At 37.9% G+C, this 23,888-nt stretch overlaps 3 protein-coding genes across 3 annotated transcripts in view; 1 reads left to right on the plus strand and 2 right to left on the minus strand.

Annotated features, from left to right (window-relative positions):
* Nucleotides 1-8,756, minus strand: part of abcb7 (ATP-binding cassette, sub-family B (MDR/TAP), member 7) — a 26,075-nt gene extending 17,319 nt beyond the window's left edge. Inside the window, exons 1-4 of the mRNA XM_062425421.1 lie at nt 8,454-8,756; nt 6,039-6,122; nt 5,874-5,951; nt 3,926-4,045 (exon numbers count right to left, since the gene is read on the minus strand). Coding sequence (XP_062281405.1) covers nt 3,926-4,045; nt 5,874-5,951; nt 6,039-6,122; nt 8,454-8,603 — 432 coding nt within the window. The 5' untranslated portion in view covers nt 8,604-8,756. The remainder of the gene's footprint in view (nt 1-3,925; nt 4,046-5,873; nt 5,952-6,038; nt 6,123-8,453) is intronic.
* Nucleotides 8,757-8,876: 120 nt separating this feature from the next.
* uprt (uracil phosphoribosyltransferase (FUR1) homolog (S. cerevisiae)) lies at nt 8,877-16,648 on the plus strand. The gene is given in 8 exon segments (XM_062425497.1): nt 8,877-9,296; nt 9,298-9,431; nt 11,057-11,099; nt 11,188-11,257; nt 11,496-11,558; nt 12,552-12,713; nt 13,451-13,549; nt 14,485-16,648. Coding segments are annotated over 8 exon segments (789 nt in total). The 5' UTR covers nt 8,877-9,185; the 3' UTR covers nt 14,592-16,648.
* Nucleotides 16,649-16,809: 161 nt separating this feature from the next.
* zdhhc15b (zinc finger DHHC-type palmitoyltransferase 15b) lies at nt 16,810-22,199 on the minus strand. Its single transcript, XM_062425498.1, has 11 exons — nt 22,076-22,199; nt 21,420-21,446; nt 21,234-21,328; nt 21,001-21,121; nt 20,341-20,410; nt 20,018-20,050; nt 19,806-19,926; nt 19,182-19,314; nt 18,855-18,981; nt 18,351-18,466; nt 16,810-16,982 (listed from the first exon to the last, which is right to left on the minus strand). The coding sequence occupies exons 1-11, from the start codon at nt 22,191-22,193 to the stop codon at nt 16,939-16,941; spliced, it is 1,005 nt and encodes a 334-aa protein (XP_062281482.1). The 5' UTR covers nt 22,194-22,199; the 3' UTR covers nt 16,810-16,938.
* Nucleotides 22,200-23,888: the final 1,689 nt, after the last annotated feature.

Below are 23,888 nucleotides of genomic sequence, written 5' to 3' on the forward strand. Positions count from 1 at the left end.
AATTAGCCTAAGTGTATGGTAGGACATACAGACTGGCTTCATTTTGGGGCCATCAAGAAACAATAAGCTCGATATAATCAGTTATTTGAAATAAAAATATCACTGATTATTTGAAGTGCAGAGGTGTGATGCACTGTAAACCACATAATTATTCAATTGATTTAAAAATTGCATCTACACTGCTGGTGGTTTTTAGTTCAAACAGGCAAACTGGAGAAAATCGAGGCTAACTCCAGCCAAGCAGGAAAATAGGAGTAGATTGGATTGCATGCATGTTCTCTCCTCCTTTACACACACTGGAGGGAACCACACTGAGCGGCAGCAGGACACGCTTATTCAGGAGCAGTGAATTTGTGATTGTTTTTCCAGGGTGTAAATTAAAGACCATCAACAAAGGAAGAGAAAATACATCACACAGATTGAGGTTTGCAATTCATTATTTCAAAAAAAATGTTTTTAAAATGCACACTTTTTTAGGTGCTCGGAGCAGTGGTTGTTTAGGACAAGGAGGAGAAAACTGTCTATTACTACAAATCTACTATACTGAGACAGAGTCTTATACTTACATCAATATATATCATTTTCAAAATGATAATGCTTCTCAACAACAAACAACCAGACGAAAGCAGCTTGTAAAGCAGTGATTGGAGGGCTGGTTGATCCAGCTAAAACTCAACAGCCAGTCCAGCTCAATAAACCATGATGTGCCAACAATGCCAATGAGCTAATGAAAAAGTCACTGTTCATTAAAGACGTCTTCTATTTAGCTTGAATCACTGGCTACTGTTTTTTAGTTTGTATCTGAAGTCACTTTTCATGCATTTTACCAGCAGTGATCATGAATTATTGTTGATTTTATTATATTCTAGTGGTTAAGATGCATAACCAATGTTTTCCTGTCTCTCTTTGTCAAAAAAAACCCCCAAAAATATTTTCATGTGTAGAAATTAGATAAAAGGGTGCTGAGAGTAAAAGTAACCTTTTATGCATATGTTTGCATGACCAACCAGATGCCTGCTGAAGTGCTGGGACCTGTTTATACATTTACATGTACATTACATGTACATTAAATGTACTGTTCCCATTTTTTTTTAAAAGGACCAGTGTGTAGGATACCCCTCCCCTTTCAAGCAATGAGGAGAACGTATTGTGGCCATGAAAACATGCGAAAGGGCCCTCTCTAGAGCCAGTGTTTTGGTTTTGTCCGTTCTGGGCTGCTGTAAAAATCATGACAGTGCAAACATGGCGGCACCGTGGAAAAGGCCCCGCCCTCTATGAAGGTATATAGAGCTCATTCTAAGCTAACGAAAATTCAGGTAATTAATGCAAAAAACAAAGAGAAAAAGATATTAATCGTTTAGTGTATTCTTACCTATTACTAACTGTATACCTATTAAAATTGTGAAACACTGACCTTTTCCACAAGGTCTTGGTTATTCCAGGTTTTAATTTTTCGGACAACATGATGCTTTGTATTGCATCATGAATACAATGCTACGTGAGCAATTCAGAGCCATTGGACTTCAGAGCACATGAGCAACCTTTACATATCAATCCACTCTCCCAACAGCAGTGCCAAAAGCACAATCATGTGACGCTGACTAAAATAAAAACCAGACATGATGTTTACTGTGGTAAAACTCTTCTGCTATGAAAACAAGTTTTAAATAGACATGAATCAGGATGCAGCTTTCTGTAAAAACATGAGTTAGTGTTTACGAAAATCCGGTATGAATACTGCCATTTTTTTCACACCTCCTGACACTAATTTTAAAAAACTTTAAAGATGTACCTGCTGCTTGATAAAACCTATGTAAACACACTAGTCACTAGCAGGACTTAATATTGTTAGGGTGGTGACTGATGATGATATCTGACTATGACCACATCCCAATGTCAACTTGTTTAGAGACAAATTAAAAGGCGCAGCAGCATACAAGAAGTTAAGTTACTTAAACTGAGGGAATGGGTGATTAATAAGGACTGGAAAACATTATATATTATATATTAATTTTAGTTACAGTAAAGCTGATGGTGTGCAGCATGGCATTTACACATAACTAATGGCATCACTGTCCACCCTAGAGATGGACTGCTGTAAAAATGTTTCTCGCTATAATTATAACATTTTCTGAAATCCTACTATTAGTGCTAAAAGTATTGTTAAATTACACCATGATGATGTTAGATGTATTCTCTGAAACTGTGGTCTACATGTAGTAAGTGTTATCTGCTGGGTGTTAACAGCTAAGTTTATACTAGTGCTGACTGCCGCTCTATACTCCATCACTTCTAATTAGGGATGCACCGAAAAATTCGGCCACCGAAAATCTTCGGCCGAAAAATGGCCCAAAAGCGCATTTTCGGTTTTCGGCCGAAATACTTTTATCACCGAAAACAACACGGCCGAAAACAGCTAACTAAAGAGATCAGCTCCTCTGATGCATCTGTAGCAGACGTTATTCCTTTAATTGCAGCACTAAAGTGTAGTACACTCTAAGAGTCTGTCAGCACACGTTTCACTGAGATCTATTTTGGATCCTCTGCACTTCATTGCGACTGTACTTGATCCGCGTTATAAAGATCATTTACCTGGATGTGGGATTAAAGGCAGCGCGCACCAGAAAATGATCCGGGCCCGCGATGGATGCGGAGAACCCCGCTTACAGACGGAGAAGCCGCACAGCACAGTAGAAGGTGTGTGTGTTTTGTGTGACTATAAATGCAGCGCGTGTGAGAGTAAAGCGTGCTTATAGCTCTGTGTTTGCTGCTTATTAGACCGATACCGATCGCAACCCCTCCACCAAGTGTAACAATAAGTGTTATTTTTAACATACTTTTGTAATTGATTTATTCTTTGAATTGCAAATGCCTTGATTTTAGTGAGGTTAGTACACAGTCATAGCCATAAATGCAATGGTACTAATAATTGGCATAATAATTTCTTTCGGTGTTTTCGGTTTTTCGGTTTTTCGGCCTTGGTTTCCTCATTTTTGGTTTTCGGTTTCGGCCAAGAATTTTTCATTTCGGTGCATCCCTACTTCTAATAAAACATCAACAGCGCTCAAGCTGACCAGTGAGGAAGAAAAATGATGTTTTGTGATCTTGATGCAGGAGTTTGTCAGGTGATGTACAACTCTCTCACTGAACATTATGACAAAAAACATCCAAAAGTTTTTCCACACTTCAGTGACTAGTAAGTCATCGCCCGAGTAGCTTGAGCTCGACAGACAGGAGCCTGGTTTTTCTGTGCTGTGTTTATTCTGTCTCTGTGTGACCAGTAGAAATGTGCTTGCTTGTGGGTAAAATACATTTAAACTGCTAGTGAAAGCCGGAGAGCTGCCCTGAGTTTCATGGTGTCCTCTAAAAATGACAATACACCAACAGTAATGGAAATGGTCGGCGGTATTGATACAGTCAGAAAAGGTTTTACCACTGTATATTGTAAAAAATGGCATATTAGCACATCTCTAGTTTCACACTCACTCCACATTTATGAAGAGTCCCATATTTTTTAATAATCAGGAGGTTCATATGTGGCATTCAGAACCATATTTGTTTTTGGTATTTAAAAAAGGACCATATCTTTTATATATCCTAACGTCTTTTTGATGGAAATGTGATTATTTCCTGCTTTTCATTTATTATTTTTAATCATTTTAGATGAGGGCACAGGTCTTGTTGTGAGTATTTACTATTGTTTCGCTTGTTTTAACTGTTTTAAAATCAAATATAAAACATTATTTTAAATATTACAGTGTACTTTTAATAAAGAAGAGAAAGGAGAGTTTAAACCCATCTTGAGTAACTTCAAACTTTTAATTGAGTATATCTTGTTAAAGCATCGTGTTTCAGTCTTTCAGCTTGAAAAAGCAAAAAAAAAAAAAACTCTTGCATACTCATGACATTGTCTGTAAAAACATACCTTGGCTGCAGCAAGCAGGCCCAGAGAGATGGCAACACGGGCCCGTAGGTCTGGTCTGTCCTTTGGCCACACATAAGACAGCATAGCAGACAGGATCTGGGTTGAATTCACCTCCTTCAGCTGAGGAGAAAAAAACAAAAGCAAAGGCTCTCATTAGATCATATTCTCCTTAGTTTTGACTAACAAGTCTGACCTGTATTTTTTACAGGTCAGATGAGGGAAAACAGTATTTATTATAATGTCAACTTTCTAACCTACTGAGTGTCATTTTTGCCAATATTGGAAAACTAAGTTGCATTTTACTTTCAGTCTTACAATCACAGTAACCTAAAGATGGCTCTCTAGGAAGACACATGGAAACATCAAATGTCAACAGGGATCCCTTGGGAGATCTGTCTCCAGGTGGATCTGGGGATCCAGCTTGACACTTACAAGTCCCACGAGGACACCTGGGCTGTCATCCCAGCTGAGGTTGAGAGCCCACTGGTGCCAACATGGCTGTTTACCCATGCTCCACCACACACCTGCCACAGGGACTCTCCACAGGCCAAAAATATATCCAGTAATTCCTCTAATCCACTCAATATGGTGGCCCCATGTTACAGCCCTGCTGTATGGCAGCAAATTATAGTTACACTGTGCCCCAACACCTGCCTTTAATCAAATTCAATCAAGCAATATGCAACACTATGAAGGACAGGATTAAAATTAACCCGTGTGATGGTTTCTGTTACGTATTTTGGAGGAGATCAGGTAAAGTAAACAAAACTGTTGGTGTGACTGTGCTTTAGGTTTTGGTTTGGTAAAAGTAGTTTAAATCTTACTCGACATTCAGACTGTAACGTTGTGTTGCAAAACTGATCATACGAAGTCAAAGAACTATCTACCATAGTGCTTTAACAACAAACTAGACTGGACTGAAAAACACCAACGCTCTATACAAGAAGGGCCAGAGTTGCCTCCACTTGCTGAGGAGACTGAGGTCCATCGGAGTGTGCAGGGCTCTCCTCCTACTCTTTGGTTGCTTCGGCCATCTTTTACGCTGTGGTTATATTTTTCACATCCCAAACTGTTTATCATGTGCAATATTATTTATATTCTGGTCACTTTACTTTTAGTGCTTGTCTTACTTTTAGTACTTGTTTAGCTCGTTTAGCACTTGTTTGTTTATTGTATATGTTCAAGAGTTTCTGTTTGTTGTGGATACCCTTTTTTCTGAAGTGTATATTACACATCTTTTTGCTTCTGTTTGCTACTGTAATACGTGAATTTCACCATTGTGAGATTAATAAAGTACAATCTAATCTAATCTAATCTTAAATAATTGATCAATTATCAATCAAGGGTTTTTTGTAACTTTTTTGGCCTGTGACCCAATTTGCTCACGACAGTAATTAGACGGTCATTAAACAGAGAGATGAATTTGAGTGAGGAATACTTTTGTGTTGTATGTTTAAAGAGAACGAATGGAAAAATGATGATACATTTCAAACCTGTCATTTTTGATAGAAATATGTCAAAACAGATCAAATCTCATTTGACTCAAAGCATCACCACATGCATCCTAACCCCAAGACAGAGAAACACTGGACTGGTATAAAATAATAATAAAATAACACATTTTGTCAGTTACCAAAAGAAAGCCTTATTTGTTGCAACTTTCAAATATGAGAATTTGCTTGATTTTGACCATCACATATCCTTATGAAATGAATATCCTGGTCCCCCCCTCCCCCCCCAACTGTTAAATCAAACAAAATAAGCACTTTCAAGTTATTATGTGTAGCTTTGGTAACTTTGACAGTCATTTTTTAATTATTAAAAATTATTATAAAAATATGAATCAGTTTTTGAAAACAATTTTGAAGTGCAAAATAATTCCTTAAAATTTACAGCATATAAATGTTCAGTAAATGATCAAAGACAAACACAAAGGTGCAGTACTCACCACATTTTTGGGATCTGCACTTAGACCTCCTCCTGCATGTCCGTGCCAACATGTTCGTTTGTCTGTCACCTGCAAATGCTGTGGAAACATCATATGCTATTATATTGTGCTCATATTAGATTTTGATAACATATTGATTGGTCATCATTTCTCAACCATACTTACTTTTGCTGCCTCCAAAATGCGGCGACCGTGTTCGCTTTTGTTTATATTCCATGACGCTGTTCGTAAGTGTGGATGGGAACTCAGCTGAAACACAAAAGAGGTCTCATTTGAGTTAATTTTTCTGGGTGTATTAACATACAAAAAAAATCCAATAACAAACAACAGAACAAACAAAACATCCACTAATAAGATAAAATAAAATGCAAACACACATGATTTCAATACATACAAACAAGCCCAAAACATTTTGTGCTGTGTTTTCACTTAAATGCCCAGTTTACATTCACCAAAGTCAGAGTTTAAAGGTTACATCTCAAACAAATATTAACTCAGCAGGTAGACAAACTCTCTCTATATGTTTAAAGCAAGTGATAATCATAAGCTGCAAAACTCTGCAGCCATGTTTTAGTGAAATTATTAGCTTTGGGCACGTTCAGTACTGAGTGTAAAGGTTGCCAGTTAAAAAGTTGATTATGCAACTGCCATAGTTCAAGACATTTCTATAAATGTTTGATTGTTTTTGATTTTACTGTGAATATTTTTCACTAATAGAATTAATTTGACCCAACATGACATTAGTCAAAAATTTGTACCAGCCACATGCTGGTAAAATATGCAAGTGTCTGGTAGATTTTCTTCACTCAGTAGCCAAAAAGAAAAAACAGACAAAATATTGTTATCTATTGAGTGGTCTGTATAATTTTGAACATTTACATTTGGCCAAAGGACAAACAAGTTCACTTTAAACCCTGAATACAAGATCAGAACTTTCCTCAGTTAGTGAACTTATGTGTCACTCTTTGACTGCCTGTGAGAAAAACTTAGGAAGACTAAAACTACAAACCCGCCAACAGGGCGTGAGTGTTTGATAATAGAAGACACCCTGGGTGCTTTATGATAAGCATACCGAGCTAACGCTTTTTCCTGTGCTGTATCTACATTTATACCAAGAACCACACAAAAGTATATATGTATAATCACTGATGACATGAGGGGGCAAATACTGGATATGCCTGTCTTCTTTAAGACACCCATCCCATCCTTTTACCTATGATGACGTAATACAAATGGAAACAAATACTGTGTAAGCAATGCATTTGAGAAAAGCATCATCTGTCATTATGAGACATACATATGTACTTATTTAGTATCGCATAACCACATCATCCATTGATTGTAAATGTGAGACTTTATTGTAAACTGGACTTACATTACAATAACATATTATACATTACTCCTCTAACTGGAGTAAAGGGAAACTTTTATTCCCTATATATTATATACACTGATTTGCCAGTTTTAGGTACACCAACTAAATACTAATGCAGTGACCCAACAGCCACGAAAACAACATCCTCCAAAAGGGCAATTAAGTGGAATCAACAACTTTCAACATTATAACATTCATTAGTTTAGTGCACAGCTGTTATATTAAACTGCGTTTGTTTTCGTTTTGTTGGTGTACCTAATAAACTGTTATACAACTGATATGTTGAAATGTTGCCACACTAATCAATCACAGGCTGTCAGCACGTGATGAGGGTTACATCAGTCTATGGAGGGACTATGTGTTCTTTAAAAAGCTTGATTGAAAAAAGGATACAACAAGTTTACAGCGTCTTGTGTATACAACTTGAATTTACATTCACAACCACACCGGGGGGGCTATAAGGCCTTTTTTTTTTTATAAACTACGTTAAGTAAGCTTACAGTTGTTTTTATTTGTACATTCAGCGAAGAAATCCACTGTTTGATACAGACACTGAAAAGTTTTGTTTGTTTTTGCTTGGATTTGAGAGATAAAAATCGGGTCAAAATAATAAGAATATTAATTACATAGAACTGCGAGCAGAGATATTCACGTCATATTTACCAGTCAATCCAAACAACACATTTTTGTAAAGTGAGACACAATCAGCTCCTCAATTGTTTTGAAAGTCTTATCTAACATTTAGTGACTCTTGCAACACGTGACTGAGACCATTGACCGGCTACAGCAGCTCAGACACACGCAGTGAATACTAACTGCTACTTGTGCTGTATTCCGTTCACACTTGTCATACTTTAAAATGTAAGGTACTAAAGCAGAACACTATTGACACCGTGTGCAGACTATACGCTGATTGTTTGTGCAGATAAAACAATAAGTGCTAGTTTGTGTTGAGTTAGCCTGTTAGCTTTGGCTAAACGCAAAGTTAGGACGACTAGTTAGCTCAAGAATACTTTAACATGACAGCGGCCGCGTTTGAAAAACACATAAGAGACGCCTGAAATCATATAAACTAGGTTAAACCCAACTTTGGGAGCCGGTGAAGTTACTTAGGAAACACTTTGCATCTCTGTCCTTGTGTGGTGACTGTAACACCAAACACTGTGTCCTCTCAACCCCTCCAAAAAAAACGCTACCTCACTCACCACATATGTATTTTGGCGTTTATGGTCCGTCCCGTTGTCGCTGCGACTTTTACTCCACACATGATATGAGCTCGTCTGTCGAAGGAGAAGAGCTAGTTTTCGTCTTTGAAAGTGAAAGCCGCATTTCAGCGGTGCCAACATCGGCGCCATGTTGACGAAGGAAGCAGGACGTCAATTTCGTTTCCTAGGACGGCATAGTAAGTGCCCTGATTACTCTGCCTCCGATTGTCTAATATTTGTTGCCTTTGTTGCTTGGATTGGTTAGGTTAAGGCATGCATATTGCGATTGGTTAGGGATAGGGAGAGAACATCAGGATAAGCCAATCGGAGACAGAGTAGGGCGGGTCGTTATTTCGCCTTCCTAGGGAAAAAAACAGCGGTTAGTCAACCCACTGGGAGACGTCATATCCTGCCCTAGTCCAAACCTGTCAGTCTAAAGCAGCTAGCAAGCAAGCGGCTTTGAGTTGATACTGTAGTTTTAGAAAGAAAGCAGCTGCCTACTCGATTTGAACACGACGCGATTCAGTACCTTAAGATTAGTAAATGTTGTCCTAGTGGTTGTTTTTAATACGGTAGCTTCGTGAATCGGGAATTTTCACTTCAAAACAAGGGTCGCAGCTAAAGGAAAACACGTTGTCTGGCTGCTCCTCTTTGTCACACAGCTCGGTCAAGCCACGCTAACTTTTGACACTAGCACAAGTCTGCTAGGAAACTCTTGACCTCGTACTCAGGATGCCATGTCACAATCAGCAGCTGAACAATGTCAACAGTGGCCAGGAGCACCCCATGAAGCAGGTTCGGTTTGCAAACAGCAGTAGTAGCAAGCAGCAGCAGCAGCAGCGTCCCCGCAGTGCTGTCCAGCTCTGAGCCAAGTGATGCCACCACACAGCCTGTAAACCAAGAAACACTGGGACCTCAACTTAAGCTGCTTCCTCTGAATGACCAGATCCGTGAATTACAGACTATAATCAGAGACAAGTGAGTCAACTACTCTTCTATCTTGACATACACGCCCCAACAAATCCGGTCCTCATGGTACAAAATTCAAGTCCTCCCTGTTCTCTCAGAAATGTTTTGGCTTCTTGTTCCTTCAATAGGATGTACAGAATGATGCATGTGCAGAGTTTGAGACTGGACAGTTCGAAGCCAATTCTGGTCCAATATTTAAACTACACAAGTGTGACATGGAAACTTGAGGCCTCCAGTGCACAAACACTGAGAATGGACTTTACAGTGAAGTAGGAGACGTCTTGTGTCAAGCAGTTAAACTTCTGAAATGAAATATATTTACATATTCATAGATTCTGGTATTTTTAATGAGGGAGAAGGAGTACATGCCGTTTTAAGGATTTTTAAAAATTGTCTGGGTATCTTTAAACACATACTACATACAGTTATGACTCAACACTTTGTTTTAAACTGCATAACAAAAGTTTTGATCAAAACTAGTTATGAGTTTGTGGTCTTGGGAGTGAGTAAAATGTATATAATCTTGTATCATGATATATGTACTTGCATATTGTGATATGTATATATCATTATATATGACATTTTCTAGAAATACAAATTGGAAACCGTTTTGTATATAGTAACCAGATGAAAATGTCTGCTATAAAACAGATTTGCAGCATTATCCACAATGTCCTAAACCACATAGAAATATTAAAGGGTTGGCAACCATGGTATAAATGGTACAGCAAAATCTCTGATGGTGATTTATTAGTTTCATGGTTATATAGACCTCACCTATATGACCTCTTGGGAATAAAACCTCATTAATTTGAATATGAATAAAAGAAGCTTAAAGACAGTTATATGATGATATTTTGTTATGATGTTACACTGTCAAGTCTTATAACCGTATCAACAACACTGTATTGATACATCTTCTGGACCTAATATTGAATGATCTGAGTGTCTGTTGGTGTATGTCAAGTAGTGATGCAGTACTGATGCTAATACTGGCCTAATTAAACCACTATACCATGATATATTATCCAAACAGGGTCAGAGTGACTTAGACACTATTGTTAGTTTTACAACTATTGTTAAAAAAATTAACGTTGTTTCATCCTCATGTCATCTTACCTCACATTTAGAAGAATGATCCCAATCAGTGAGGCATGGACATTTTCAATTTAAATTGAAAAAAGAGCAGTGACACTTGATCAGTATTCATTCTTGGGAGAGAAAAGGTGGATTTCACGCATCCCTACTGTAAATGGTAAATGGACTGTACTTATATAGCGCCTTTCTAGTCTTTTCGACCACTCAAAGCGCTTTACACTACAACTCATTCACCCCATTCACACACATTCATACACTGATGGCAGGCAGCTACCACGCAGGGTGCCAACCTGCACATCAGGAGGAAGCTAACCATTCACTCGCATTCATACATCGTTGGCACAGCAACGGGAGCAATTAGGGGTTAAGTGTCTTGCCCAAGGACACATCGACATGTAGACTGGAATCGAACCGCCAATCTTCCAATTGGAGGACAACCGCTCTACCTCCTGAGCCACAGCCGCCCTGTACTGTAACCTACTTTCTGAATTATATGATCGAGCATCGATTACTAACATTTTTATTCATATTTGCAGGACCACCAGCAGAGGAGATTTTGTGTTTTGTGCTGACCGACTGGTAAGTTCATGACTTTAAATTATACATATTGAGCATGTGTGTGTAGATATATGAAGTACTTATTGATTTTTTTTGTTTCCAACAATAGATCAGACTAGTAGTTGAAGAAGGTTTGAATCAGCTCCCCTACTCAGAGTGCACTGTGACCACGCCAACAGGTGAGAGTCTCTTTCCAATAATATTGTCACGCTTTAAAGGAGGCAGAATCCAAGCTCAAACATTTAACATCTTCCTGGATTATGGGGAAAACTGACCAATTCCACCAACCTAAATGCACAAATAAATGCAGGGCTCCCATCCTTCAGCATTTTACCTCTAGCACACAGTATGTGACTGAGTGGGCTTTTTCAGTACAGCTACATTTATGACTGTTCCTTCTTCATTTTTTCCCTTTAGGGTACAAGTATGAAGGTGTCAAATTTGAAAGAGGCAACTGTGGAGTCAGCATTATGAGGAGTGGTAAGTAAAACCTGTCGTAGCTCACCTACCAAATGAGAGTTTCTCCTTCGTAAGGACATGTATTATGTCTTCCATGGATATGTGATTTGTGCCGACTGTGCACTCGTACTGTACATTCTGTTCTGCACCTATTCATCAGGTCAGGCTATTATGTGCACTTGATCATACTTTTTTTTAATACGCAGGTACTTCTTTATCTCAGTGAAATTGATTGAATACTAAGTAATACAATAGAATCATATTACATGGGGGCATATGAGACAGATACAATTCTGTATCTTGCAGAACATGTTCTCAGAGGACATTGCAGTCAGCTGAAGTAGTTTTTGCCTGTTCTTTCTCCTACAGATTTAATGAGACTGTTATCACTGTCACGTGCCAAACCTAATGCTGTTATTACAAAACCTGTGTTATCCTTTTATGATGGAAATTCTTAAGCCGAAAATGTAAAAATGTAGACACACTGTATAGCTCAAACATGACATCTAAAAGGAAACACAGCAGCAGAGACAGCATGACACAAGATGAAACACTTGTGCCTATTGTTTTGTATGTTAGTCCTCACAGTGGTGGCTTCTTGCCCTTGTGGGCTGACATGCATCAACATGTCAGGACGTGTCAGAATCTCCACCAAAAACAAAAGCAGCAATTTTATCACATTTGCTCCCCAAACATCCAGATTACTGTTCCTTCTGTTTTTTCAGTATAACTATTTGGAGCATCCAGTGTGTTATGTGGGCATGTGTATGTCTGGTGTGTGTTGCACCTGCACTTGACTTGCACAAAGTGTGAGAAAGAAGTGAATTTGGTAAAAGTGTAAAAGAGTAAAAATGTGTTTTGTGATCTTTTTATCATGAGTATACATGCCAAGTATTGATATTTTTCAGTATTTTAACTGTGCATTTAACTTTCTTCACAGTATTTTCTAATAAAGCGCTTGGTGAGTGAATTTCATTAAAAATCTTCAGCATGTTGCTGTGTCTCTCCCGACAGGTGAGGCCATGGAGCAAGGTCTCCGTGACTGCTGCCGCTCCATTCGCATCGGCAAGATCCTCATTCAGAGTGATGAGGAGACACAGAAAGCTAAGGTGTACTACGCCAAGTTCCCCCCAGATGTTTATAGGAGGAAAGTGCTGCTCATGTACCCCATCCTCAGTGAGTAACAGCAGGCTGAGCGCACAGTGCTGCGCTGTAGTTTGTCCTACTGATGACCCCAGTGTACAACCGACAGTTGCACATGCATATTAAGAGATGTCCATTTTAGTGCAAATGTAGAGGCAGTTTCATGTATTTATTCATTTTAAGAAATCTCCCTTGAGTTGACCTTCACTACCAAAGTCTACATTTCCACATCATACGGACCCATTCACACTGTTCTGATAATTATAGCTCTCAGGGTGGAAATTATACACTGTCTAGGAGATAGCCATATAGCTGCTGAATAGCATAATGAGGGCCGAAAAAATTCTATCTTTCCTTTAGTGCTTTTCTGCCCTCAATTTAAAAAGAAAAAAAAAATGATGGCGACCAAATCAGGTTGAAGGTATGTTTTATTATGTCAGAATGATGGAACATATGGTTGCATTGATGCATGCTAACAGGGTCACAGAAATTAGAGCCTGCCAAGTGCTCAGACTCATGGGAAATTCAGCTGTCACACAGTTCAGAACCTGTTTGAATTAATAACATAATGCAAACAGTCAAATTATAAAGTTTTTCGAATGTTTTGCATGTCATGATACTTTATTAGCCTGATTCATTGTAAAACTGAGTTGGCAAATTTTGAATTAACAGTGTTTCTTTTTGTTGTTTGCTTATTTTTCTATCTGTAAATAAAGTTTTAAACCGTGGAACGTCATCCAGACCCGTAACCTAAAATTGTATTTGTGCAGGTACAGGGAACACTGTGATTGAGGCAGTGAGGGTGCTGATAGAGCACGGAGTCCAGCCCAGACATATTATCCTCCTTAGCCTCTTCTCCACACCTCATGGTAAGCCACCACACCCAGCAGCTCATCACCAATTTACTTTTGTTTACCCACCACATCACACATTTAGTCTACAATCTCCTCTCCACTCCTGTTCCTGCTGCATCATTGCTTCTATACAACTGGCGAGCACACTACCAAGTCAAGGTAACTTAATTAATACCCGAAGGTAGATTTGGTTACAGTTTCAGGAAGAGCATCTCAACATACAAACAGATACATACAAACTTCAGTGACAGCACAGTTAAAACACCATGAAAACAGACATGGGCAGGTGCTCGCAAGGCTAACTGATCAACTGAACTAACACACTGCCGTCCAGTGACGCTGCTGATCATCATTTTTTTTCATTTTATCAAATTTCTTACAAAAGCAGCAAGGCATAAGGATAACTTTAAAAACTTCATCCAATATGGCGACATACTGTACATGCACACATCGGACTACACTACTGCCGCATAGCCTCTATCCTTTTTATCCTTCTCCTGTTTCCATTATTTCGAAACACTGCCGTCATTCAAACATCACATCCAAAATGTTTTTGGAAACATGTAACTGTGTAAATGAACTCCTTTTACTCCTGTCATGTCATGTTTTATCGTACATAGTTATGAAAGCTGTCTATCTTGCCAAAGATATGGGCTTTATCCCAAATCACTTTGGCACTGCATAGTGGCATTGTAAGCAGCAAGTAGTGAACAGGCTAAGACATTACTTTATTTGTTCTTTTGTGGAAATTTTGAGAGCGCTAATAGTAAATTACTTAACATACTCAGAATTCAAACACGCAAATAAAATGGCAGGCAGTAAAAAATAACGCATGACAAAAGTAAATAGGGACTGATTTCAAACACAGTCACAATGTATCTAAAAAGACTTCCTGGTTAGATAAAGTTCAAATCAAAATGAGATATATACCACCTTTTTGTTCCCCCTAGGGGCCAAATCTATAATCCAGGAGTTCCCAGATATCACCATCTTGACCACAGAAGTTCATCCAGTGGCTCCAACACATTTTGGACAGAGGTATTTTGGCACTGACTGAACTGAACAACCTGAGGAACATGATCTGCAAATTGTTTGGAGTATATTTTGTCCGGTTTATTTAAATGTATCTCATGTTCTCCTTGTTGTGCCAAATACTACTAAATCATCTTCTAAACTGACCCAAAATGAGTAATCTTGACTGTATTTATTTTATTTCCCCCTTTTTTTGCTGTGTATACTCATGCTATAGTAACATAAAAATGCTGAGCCATGTCAAGAGTTCAAGTTGGATCATTTTATTTTGCATGTCATGACTGATGGATCAATAAAGATTTATATTTGTTAAAAGACAGAACAGCAAATGAAATGGTATCAGTATATTTGGTGATTCAGAGGTACTGAAAAAGGGAAGCGCCACAATCACATACTCCAAAGACATTTTAAAAAGGGACCACATTTGCTCTGGTGATACTAAACGTGTCGTGTTAAATACTGGGTATCATTTGTCATCTTCTTGTGTTACAAACGTCCAAGTATTTGATAAATGCATGTTACTTCAATAATTATTTTAAGTGTCACTGGATAGAGCAAAATATACAGACACTGCCTGCAGCAGTTTGAATCAGTAAACTCAATACACAGGAAAAAAGCGGAGATTTTTAACAATAAATAGACACCAGACAACATGAAACACTCAACATCCACATCTTTCCTAATGCTTTCAAACACTGAATCATACTTCACATAAAAACAACATACACGTTTAATTAATAGATGACAAAGTATTTCTCAGACATGAGCAGCATTTGATTTGGCTTAGCCAACATAGTAGAAAATGAGATGAGAAAATGTCAAGATCAAACACCATAAAGTTTTAAATTCGCTCTCACACTCAACAGATGGGTTAAAGAAAATGGTTTCCTAACAAAGTATACGGGCAGACACCTAATGAGTAAATAGACAAATAAACCATAAACAGTCCCAATGAGGAGAATCTGTTTCATTGGTATTAAACATTTTAAAATACATAAGCACAGGTAGAAAAACAAATAGATCATATTGCAGAAACCACTGACCTCTACCAACCAGTGGATGAGGATCAGTCATTATACACGTGTGCAGTTAACTGCATGTTCTAAAAGATCAGAAATGAAACACAAAGAGGAACATCTGTCCTGACCTTTGTATTATTTTGTGCCTATGATGAAAGCTTATTTCACTTCACTCCTCCACCTCCCTGCATCCACACATAAGTGTTATTATACCAGGGATGGCTGATATGGTTAGAAACAAGATTGTGATAATTATTTAGTGAAAAAAATGTCAATCACATTATGTCTCATAAGCACATCCCAGACTTATCAAACTGATCACTGCATTATTTATTTTTTTTAAACAGCATTCATGACATAATATATAATATATTTAAGATATGGTTGCAAAAAAAACTAAAACATACATTATGGTTGCTCTGCTATACATAATCTGTGTGAGATTTCAGCATGATTTCCCAAAAATTATAAACTAACAGTGAGCTAAAGCTACTTTTGTTTTTATAACTGTCAGCAGTCTGAGCAGACGTGCTTAGTAATGCTGAAAATATCTATTAAAGCATATGTTAGGTTCTTTTGTGTGCCTGAAACGTTGGCACTCAATAGCAGGGTGCTAAATACATTCTTTGGGAAAAATGGATTCCCAAAAATCAGGAATATATAAATAGATATGTAAGGCGCAGGTTAAGTCGGGTATTCTAATATGCTTGAGTTTGTTGAAAAAAATAAGATATGATAATATGCTGCAAGACCCTAGGTGATAGGCCAGTCAACTGAATCACGAGAGACCTCTGGAGCAATATGAGTGTGAGGTCAAATTAGATACCACCTGGCACAGACCAGGCTCTAAGGTGCAACACTGTAAACGCACAGGCCAACACTGGGACAGAGGCATATAAAACAATACAGTGTCAGACAGAAGCTTCCCAATTTACAGTACTTTAGAGAGGCCAGTTAGAGAGCGACACCTTGAGATGAACAACCAGAGAAAAATGTAACAGCCATTGTTTGTTATCTTCTACATATGCGAACTGATATTTGACAAGTTTTGGGTTTGTTTTTTTTCCAAATTGAACAATACTGTCGTTCATCCATCCGTGAGGGTGGTACGTCGTGATGTTGCTGGTTGTCCATCCAATTCTATTCTTCATCATTCTTATGTTAAACACCAAGGTAAGAGTGGCAAGGACAGTCCAAATGCAGGTTTCATCCACACGTTTGGACCTTTTTTAAACTTCTTTTGGAGTGTCTGAACATTTGCAAGATTTGGAATGCATTTGCCTCTTGATACACAGTGTGCGCAATAGAAATTCACATCTCCAGTACCAGTGTAAATTGTCCTTACATCAATTTCTATTCCTCCATCTCTATGGTAACAGAGGGATCTTGGTCCTCAACTGGAATGAAAAAGAAAAAAGACATTTCAGCATTTAAATTGATTTTTGAGAGTGCCTTTAAGTTTTCGGTTGTAACTGATTCAGCTCACACAGCAGTTAGTGTTTTGCAAATGACCACCAGGTGGTAGCAGAATATTATGGTTGTACACAGCGTCACATTGCCTAATGCAGGGTGAGATTAGTGCCTCCAGATCACTAAATTTGAGTTTTTTCCTCCAAAGTAACAGTGTGTCCTCCTCCTAGCTGATTAAATTGGGTACTTTTTAACTCTACACTAGATAATCCTAGTGTTGTCCATGTCAATGAACAACTAAGATATAGAAAATGTAGGGATCTTAGTATGATTCCAGATCAATTACATTTATTGATGCATTTTCAGGTTCCAGATAATTCTTCTGTTATTAGAATAGATTAAATCAAGTGCTATTGAGGATTTGAAAACTATTTTGCCAAAACTTGATGTTGCAAATGGCTGCAATCAGAATTCATCTTGACAATTTATAAAATGCGTTTCAGAAAAATCCTCAAAAACATTTTTTATATGATTGAAAATTCATGTCAAACTTGAGGACAATTAAGTAACAGTGCAAGGTGGTTTAATGCCTGATGAGGTCATATTTAGAAAACAGCAATACATAATCACGTTGTATGTCTTTGCAAGCTAACAGTAATGGATTTCTTTAAAATGCTGAGAGCCAACAAAGTCTGGGAGGTAAAGTGAGACTAAAGCCAATAGGGTGGTCAGTAATAATCTCTAAATATGGCAGATCAATGGATTTAGACAAGAAAAACTGAAATTACACTCCCGTCTTTCTTTCATAAGATATGTAGTGAATAATAATGTAGCCCATGTGTTTAGTGAAGAAAAGTGAACTGACATTACTGTTTTGGTTTGGTAATACAAATTATGACGATTGTAGTGGCAGTCAAGAGACTTGTTAAGATTTGAACCTTTACTGCATGTAACGGTTTTAAATTACTTAATCAAAATTCAGCTTTAATTTAAAGCGGTTTCAGTTGTAATTGAATTTCTAAGCTACAATTGCTACTTCAGTTATAATTTAAAAAAAACTTTAAAATGGTGAGAACATCTGGATATTTAGACATGACACTTACTTGAAAATGCTATATAATCAAACTGTCAATCTATTTTTCTTGTTATGCCGGTCTCACCCATAGTTAAACATTTGAAGGTTTGTTTGTTTGGGGGTTCTTTTTAGGTGAAACACTAAAAGCAACACTGCCTGCTGTTAAGAAATGTCATCCTGTTGAGAAAAGTTGCTTTAAGATGCTGAAATTTGTAGTTTATAATCCTGGAACAGTATGTGGATGTAGAAATATGCATATGACAAAATTAAATTGACTCACCCAAGCTTCCTTCCTCAGACCCATCATCTGACTCTTCCCACATCTCCTCATTAGCTAATAAGGGATTCTGTGATTCACTCCGATTCTTCAAGGGGAAGTAGTGCCCATTTCCCTGACTGACATGTACATTGGACAAAAGAAAATGGAGGGTTGTTAAGGAACCCAGTCATAACCACTGATCCAACCCCTCGTTCTACATTTTGTTAATTGGCTCCATTTCTGCTGCATGTAGAAGAACTTTGTATTATGCAACAACAGTCAAATATATCCATTCACCGACTCTCTACTACTTCTCATGGTGTCCTCTGTATTTCATTTATTATGAACTTTCAGAACGTTTTAATTCTCCGGTTCAGCATTTTATTTGTTGTCCAAATGCCTTCTATGAAGCAAAGTCTAAAATTAAAGTGGGCGCGTGTCATACGAAGGTCAAACATGACTGAAAAATTAGGAGAAAGATCAGCAAATTGTGATCCTAGCTTGCTGTCTTGAAAGTAAGCTCACCTTGTGAAGACAGGGATGAACCACAGTCTCCTGTCCTCTCCAAACACCTGTCGCAGGTTTCTGCGTATGCCAACATTGAAGCCATTTCTGTCTGGTCCACTGACAAAAACTGGAGCTGAGAAGGCCTCTGAAAAAGGAACAAACAACTATGGGTCATAATATGTTTTTGTACTTTTTGTACTCCACATTTATTTTTATTTTTTTTACAAAACGATCATAATTTATAATGCAGAAATTCAGTTTTTGTCTGTTCTTTGACCATTTGAGCCGTTTCAGAAAAGTAAAATGAACATACGGTGTTCTCCAGTTAAATACATAAACTCTTACCTAAAGTGGATCTGTTTTTGGCCACCAACCAACAGTGGTAACCGAAGAGGAACATGAGACTGACAAAGAACATGAGTGCCACAAACATGAGGAAGAGGACATGGAACTTTGCGGGCCCATTTGGCAAGTCCCCCTAAGAGAGAGAAACAGGAGAACTAGAAACTTGAGAAAAATGATGGACTTGAAAGACAGACAGACAGACAGACAGACAGACAGACAGACAGACAGATAGATAGATAGACTGACAGATAATACACTGTTCAATTATGTTAATATGCTATAGTACACTTTACATTAGTGCAAGGTGGATATTGCTGCAGTATTGAGGTGCATGATTGTCCATGGGTGTTAGAATTAAGTTTGCATTGATACTTGAATAATGTACACAATGTATATAACAATATAGGCAAACAGATGATCAAAATAGGGATCTGAAATATAAGAGATATAATGGATAATGTAATAAAATAGTCCAGATGAGCACTGTCTTCACTGATAGTGGGAAATAAACGTACATGACAGGTTCTCTGTTCTTATAGAAAGTCAATACAGCTGACTACCTACAACTCAAACTGTGTTTTAAGATGTTGAGCCTGAGTGACCATTGGGACTAAAGACACTTACCACCCAGAATTTGAGGAAATACTGAAAGACTGTGGATGCGATGAATACACAGTACAGCATGGAATAGGAGAGGAAAAGCAGGAAAAACTTGTAGTTGGAAAAGCCAACACAGTTGTTCACCCTAAAAGAAAGATGAATTATGATGTCAGACAATAAAAACGTTACACATAAATTCCTTCTCAAAGGAAAACACAGGTGAAGTTACAACTTACCAGGGACAGTGGTGGTCCATCTTCAAAACACACCTTAAAACAAAAAACAAACTGTAAACCTCAGTCACTGGTTTACTTATACATGCCCTTACAAAATATGTGTCTACAAATCAGTTGGACAGTGTGTCTTACATATTAAAAACCTTGATAATATTACTCACATCATCACATTCTTATTATAATTAACTCTGATTCTTTCTAAAAGATAGTGAACCAACACAGCAACACCTTCTAATTATCACAACAGTCCCTGGCCAACAAATATCTCCTTTCCTAGAGCAATCTCTCAAGATGAAGGGATTGGGGAAGAAAGAGTGACTTACATTTCACAAACTGAGCAATGGTGACAGCGGTCAGGCTTCAGTACCTGGCAGCGGTCGCAGAACCTGATAGCTAGAGACAAGAGGATGGCCAAGTGAATGAACGACACTTGAGCTGAGCTTACCCTTCGCTTACTTCCTGCAGCTGAGAACTTAAGTCTCAATAATCAGCACTAATGAAAGAGATACATTGGCTGATTACCCTGGATGGAGATGCTCAGGAGCGCACAGAGCTAATTACCCTATCCTACTTGCTTACAGCACATACAGATTATGTGAAAGATGACGTCCTTTCACAAACCACCACATGACCTGACATCAGTCACTACTGTTTCCACATTTATAAGAAAACAGAAAACCTTTGTTTTCTCAGGCTTATTACTAGCCATTTTCTCACAAGAATGTGTGTAGCTGGAAAACTGTTCTTCAGCCTTTTATCGATGTGGGGTTTCTTTCTATCATTTTTATTTGTGTGAAAGTACATGTGTGTATGTATGTGCTTGATTTGTGGTTCATTTTTAATTGTTGTATTTCTGTATTTTTCAGCCTTGCTTTAAAACAATTTTATCATGTTGATCAATCGCTTTTATGCTGTTGTTAAGCACCTTGAACTGCCGTTGTGTATGAACAGTTCTGTCCAAATAAAGTTGACTTTAAGTTTACCTCCAGACTGAGCTCGGGTGAAGATGGGCAGTTTCTTTGCAATCTCAACCAGGATTTGTTTCTGAGCATCCGGCCTCTCTTCCATCTCGTATCTTTGCTTGTCTGAGTACGACAGCTGAAACTAAGGCAAAAAAACCAACAAAAAAAAACACGTCATGATTGACACCTAATATTATACATACTGCTGACTCAATAAATTGTCTGATAAATCAATAACATTATGCTCAGGATACCTTCTTGCATGGTGATGCAGGAGGAGTAAAGATGGACTTCCAGTAAGTCCAGGAGAACATCACAAAGCAAACATGAAACACCAGTAGATAGGCCACTGCAAACACAAAGTCACAACAATTAATAAAAAATAAACTTATTTTGTTGTCAAACAGCACACTGATTGTAGTAAAAAATAATGGACTCACCTTTTTCTAATGTGTTAGTGAGTGTAACTGTAGAAACAAGAATAAGGCATATTAAAAAAATACAGACTGGACATCAGGGGCATTCAGTAAAGTAGCTAAATGTTTCTGATTATTTAAAAGAGGAACAACATTAACAGGTGTTGAAGTCCGTTCCCCTGACGATGTGTGTTTACAACTTTAACCTAACCCCAGCCCCAACCAGTCGTCTTCAGAAGTGTTTAACCTGACACCAAGCTAACCTAACCCCAACCAGTTATCTCTGCTACACCTAACCATCACCATAACCTAACCCCAACCGCAGAAGAGGTGCTACGGAGAATATCCTGAGCGGAGGTGAACATTGTTTGAGGAGAGCAGACTTCGACATAACACCGGCTAACACTACCAGCCAGATTGACAGCTAGTAGGCACAACAATACACCCTCTTTGTATGAATCCACCGACCCCTATGTTGCAGTAAAACAAACTAGGTGCCTCTTTTTTTCTTTTCTTTTTTTAAAGCTTAACGTGACGTTACACAAATAAAGGCTCACACCCTTAAAGCGCTTCCGCTTGGTGTTTGCTAGCTTTAACGATGTTTCTGTCAACACTGCTGTGCGGTTATCGGCGATGTCTACAGTTTAGCCTATCGAACCGCAACAAATACTCATACTTACAGAGACATAGCTGAAATACGTAGGCGTAGTATGACCACAGCACCACGGAGGTTATTATAAGCACAGGTATCCAGGAGAAAACCCGCTGACAGCATCTCAAACCTCTGGAGAGAGCCATATTTCATCTAACCTCTGGTGTTCTCTGTGCTCTGCTACCATCCCTGCCAGTTATCCATCGGTGTCATCGGGGAGCGATTCACTGCACTGCCTTCATTGACCAACTGGAGCCAGTGTTGTGTCCTGACTACAGTGATAATACTACTCCTACCACTGCTAACAACAACAATAATTATAATAACAATACTAATACTGATACTACTACTACTACTACTAATAATAATAATAATAATAATAATAATAATAATAATAATAATAATAATAATAATAATCCATGTTTATTAAAAATATAAGATTAAAAAGAAGCCACAGCTAACGTGCAAAAGAAGTCAATTCGGTTTGGTTTAGTACAGCATTTATAAGGAGAAAAAAAACTAATTTTCAAGAAGCAATCAAGGCAAAGGGTATGGACTGAGCATCATCCCTGACCAGCTGAGGGCACCACAGACTACTAAGAGTTTTTAAAAAGGACTTAAAACATGTATTTTTAGCAGAACCTTTGACTTTTAGTTTACCATGCTGGTTGCTGCTTTTGTGCCCTTGTGTATATGATGTTAGTTTTTTTTTTTTTTTTTTTACTTTTATATTGATGCTTTTACCTTGTAGCACTTTGAGATTTGCTTCAAATGTAAAGTGCATTACAAATAAAATGTATTATAATAATAGTTATTATTGTGGTTGATATTAACAAACAAAGCACACACAAATCAGTTTTCAAATACATAAGAAACATAATTATCTGCATCCTGTTCAGGAATGCCATCAGCCAGTGTTTCACTAATTAAACACTGATGATTAATTACAGCTAGGAGGCAGTTTATTCCACTCCATCAGCACACAGGGAAAAAACACATCCTGAATTTGGAAGATTTAAGATTTAAGTTTGCTAGACTCACACTGGTATTACTTTCTGTATCTCAAGAAAGGTTGTTGGGAGCTCTTCCATGTAAAATCTCACAGACCATATTTGTATAGTGCTCATCGCTTTCACATTACATTACATTCCTTTGGATGATCCTTTTTCCCCCACAAATCAACTTACATTTTTAGCCATGCTAATGTTGCCTGTTGGGTCCAGACTTAAATATCTCATAAACTATTGGATGGATGCCTTGAAATGAAACAGACATTCATTGTTCCGAGATGATGAATCCTACTGACTTTGGTGACCCCCTCAGTTTTATTCACCATGTGATTTGTATATGGTTTTGAGTCAAATGCTTCAAAAATTACTGGATGGATTGCCATAAAGTTTGGTACTTCCTCCCCCCGAATGAATTGTTACCACTTCAGTGATCCCCTAATACATGCAAAACTAATGATGTTCCTGTTCTCACCAGACTCAGCTATAATTTGTGTAGTGTGCTAATTAGTCAATGTTGGCACACTTATACTTTAAACTAAGATGATGAACATTAACATTTTACCTACTCATCAGCATGTTAGCATTTTTATTGTCCTACAGTCCAGACCAGAGAAGCACCGCTACACAGAGAGAAGTCTCACCAGTTTGTCCCCTTGTCATGCACTGACAGAATAGTTAAAAAATCTGCTGGATATCACTAGATACACTTTATTTTTGAGATCAAAACTGAAGTCTAACTTATTTTTAATGAACATTGAAGAATTGTATTGTTTATCAGTTGTTGTAGAAGATGACTGTTGTGCTGGACGGTGCTCTCTGGTGGACAAACAA

Source organism: Scomber scombrus, chromosome 9, assembly GCF_963691925.1.
Source record: "Scomber scombrus chromosome 9, fScoSco1.1, whole genome shotgun sequence".
NCBI lineage: Eukaryota > Metazoa > Chordata > Actinopteri > Scombriformes > Scombridae > Scomber > Scomber scombrus.